Source organism: Theropithecus gelada, chromosome X (genome assembly GCF_003255815.1).
Source record: "Theropithecus gelada isolate Dixy chromosome X, Tgel_1.0, whole genome shotgun sequence".
Classification (NCBI taxonomy): Eukaryota; Metazoa; Chordata; class Mammalia; order Primates; family Cercopithecidae; genus Theropithecus; species Theropithecus gelada.
In genome coordinates this window covers 123684737-123688041 of record NC_037689.1, presented here as the reverse complement: position 1 = coordinate 123688041, position 3305 = coordinate 123684737, and the positions used below count along the sequence as shown (strand labels likewise).

Sequence of the window (3305 nt, the reverse complement as noted above, 5' to 3'; positions counted from 1 at the left end):
CTCCGCCCTTCACACTCGGGCCCCAGCGTCGTCCTCCCCCCACACTGACTTCGCTCCCGCAGCCATCCAGACACTCTTCCCGCTCTCGCCTAGGTCTGCACCGCCACTGCCGCCCTTGCCGCCCCGCTTAGCCCGGGCTCTGCTACGTCAGGCCGCGCATCTCTGGCCAGGTCCGCCGCTGCCGCCGCCGCCGCCGCCGAGCCTCAGACTGAAGTCTGGGAGCCCGCGATCGCACCAGCTTCTTGGTCTTAGAGATCCTGAGCTCTCGGCTGACGCGGAAGCGCAGCCATCCCCACCACCGCCGCCACGGCCAACACGGGTGCCACGCGCCGCCACCGCCGCCGGGCCGCCGCCGCAGCCGCTGCCGCTGCCGCCGCCGCCGCCGCGGATCGCCCGCCGCCCACCATGGCCCAGCAGCAAACAGGTAGCAGGAAACGGAAAGCGCCCGCGGTCGAGGCGGGCGCCGGGAGCTCGTCCTCGCAGGGCTTAGCGGCGGCGGACGGAGACGGGCCTCTGCTACCCAAGAAGCAGAAGCGGCCAGCGACGCGTCGCAGGCTAGTGCACTATCTGAAGGGCCGGGAGGTAGGAGCGAGGGGCCCCGCCGGGCTCCAGGGCTTCGAGGGCGAGCTTCGGGGCTACGCCGTCCAGAGGCTGCCCGAGCTGCTGACGGAGCGCCAGCTGGACCTGGGCACCCTCAACAAGGTGTTCGCGTCACAGTGGCTGAACGCCAGGCAGGTGGTGTGCGGCACCAAGTGTAACACGCTCTTCGTGGTGGACGTGCAGTCAGGCCACATCACACGCATCCCCCTCATGCGGGACAAGGAGGCCGGGCTGGCCCAGGCCCAACAGGGCTGCGGCATCCATGCCATCGAGCTGAATCCCTCCAAGACGCTTCTGGCCACCGGCGGCGAAAACCCCAACAGCCTGGCCATCTACCAGCTGCCCACCCTGGACCCCCTGTGCCTGGGCGACCGCCATGGCCACAAGGACTGGATCTTCGCCGTCGCCTGGCTGAGTGACACCGTAGCCGTGAGCGGCTCCCGCGACGGCACTGTGGCGCTGTGGCGGATGGACCCGGACATGTTCAATGGCAGCATTGCCTGGCACAGCGAGGTAGGTCTCCCCGTATATGCCCACATCCGTCCGAAGGATGTGGAGGCCATACCCAGGGCCAGCACCAACCCCAGTAACCGCAAGGTGCGGGCCCTGGCCTTCAGCGGCAAGAACCAGGAGCTGGGAGCGGTGTCCTTAGACGGCTACTTCCACCTGTGGAAAGCCCGGAGCACACTATCCAGGCTGCTGTCCATCAGGCTGCCCTACTGCCGAGAGAATGTGTGCCTGACCTACTGCGATGAGTTGTCTCTCTATGCTGTGGGCTCCCAGTCCCACGTCTCCTTCCTGGATCCGCGCCAGCGCCAGCAGAACATCCGGCCCCTGTGCTCTCGAGAAGGTGGCACAGGTGTGCGGTCTCTGAGCTTCTACCAGCACATCATCACTGTGGGCACCGGCCATGGCTCCCTGCTTTTCTATGACATCCGGGCCCAGAAGTTCCTGGAGGAGAGGGCCTCTGCCAGTCTGGACTCTACGCCGGGGCCCGCAGGGAGGAAGCTCAAGCTTGCCTGTGGCAGAGGCTGGCTCAACCAGGATGACGTCTGGGTGAACTACTTTGGTGGCATGGAAGAGTTCCCCAATGCGCTCTACACCCACTGCTACAACTGGCCCGAGATGAAGCTCTTTGTGGCTGGGGGGCCTCTCCCTTCAGGCCTCCATGGGAACTACGCAGGCCTCTGGAGTTAAGGATGAACGCCTTGTTCTTAAAGTGCACAGGTTTACCTTTCAGTTCCGCCTAACTTTCCTTCTTCAGGCTGCATTTGTGCTTTTAACTTTGTGTGGCTTTTGTCTTCCAGGTGGAACCAGTCCAACTTACGTGTGCTTCGTGTATTAGGCAGATAAAGAGAGAGCGGGAGCAAGCCAGTGGGAGTGAGAGAGCACAAGTGGTCTTTTCGACAGTCAAAACTTTGGCTTTAAATCTCTCATTCACGTTTCCCAACAGCAGTATATTTTTGCCTTCTCATTCAAAGAGTTTTGGCTAAATCTTAATTGTATTGTCTTTCAGTGATTCACATACCCTCCTTCTTTAGGTTGATGCAGTCTTCACTACTATTCAGTACATTAGTTTTATCAATATTGCAATAGTGTTCAGATCTTTTGCACATGTTAGATGTGTGGTGTTTTGGGGAAATGTGTGCTACAAAGCATCTTTGGGGTTGTTTTGAGGAACTACCCATCATTTATAGCCTTACTCTAATTAGAAAATGCAGTTCAGGTTCTAGATTGCCACCATTCTAGTGTCGTACACACCATTCTGCAGTGTGATTCATTTGGATATTGGAAACTGAATGTCTATTGTTTGTATATTGTTGATGTGTAAAATGCTTTAAAAATATGTTCTCTTAGTTAGAAATCTTACAATGTTGTTCATACTATTAATCAACAATTTTAGTTATTCAGTAAAACTTTACTATCCTCAGGCCTTCCGTGTTCTTATTTAAAGCCGCTATATTATGGCCTGCTTTTCTATGCTACAGATTTTCAGAACTAATCAATTCTGGTCTATGTATGTGGTAGGGCAATCAAGGAGGTATTTTTTGGGGTATATGGGGTAAACATCTCTTTAAATTCAGGTAGTTATTTACAGTGAAAAGCCAGTTGTGGCAGTTGTGCTCAGAGTAGGTGTTGCTGATTTTTTATTACTGTATACATGGATAATTCTGTATCCAGTATGTGATGTGTTGCAGAAAAATAAATAAAATGTGTTCATCATCTTAGCAATTAAGTGGCAGACTTAAGTTCTTAATACTTCAACATATGCTTTCTTTTTTCACTTTTCTTTCTGAGAACGTATTTATCAAAGTCAAAACTTTCTGAGACAGAAGCTGAATCTGAAGCATTAGCTATGCAGACATTACTTTGTACATCTCTTTTTGAAAATGAAACTTATGCTTACAAAGTTAAAAGATTAAACAACATCTTGAATACGTTATGAAAATATACTTGGTGTAAGTTAGGATGGCTAGGTGTTTTTATAAAGTTGACTGAACAAACCATTTTTCATTTATACAAATATACAGGTACTTATAACTACTTACATATAAAATATATTTGTATATCTGTTTGTATATGTTATTTCCCATGTGAGGAGAAAGCATAGATGTATATCATTTTATATCTGCAGCTATTTCTTATATATTGGACCACAAATATTAAGACTTGCCACTTGATCTTTGTGTTTTGTTTTATGTTAA

At 51.8% G+C, this 3305-nt stretch overlaps 1 protein-coding gene across 1 annotated transcript; it reads left to right on the top strand.

Moving 5' to 3' along the window:
- Positions 1 to 235: 235 nt before the first annotated feature.
- DCAF12L2 (DDB1 and CUL4 associated factor 12 like 2) lies at positions 236 to 2832 on the top strand. Its single transcript, XM_025373226.1, has one exon. The coding sequence runs from the start codon at positions 406 to 408 to the stop codon at positions 1795 to 1797; it is 1392 nt and encodes a 463-aa protein (XP_025229011.1). The 5' UTR covers positions 236 to 405; the 3' UTR covers positions 1798 to 2832.
- Positions 2833 to 3305: the final 473 nt, after the last annotated feature.

Coding starts and splice junctions, on each gene's coding strand:
- DCAF12L2 (XM_025373226.1), top strand. CDS start 406: ATGGCCCAGCAGCAAACAGGTAGCAGGAAACGGAAAGCGCCCGCGGTC.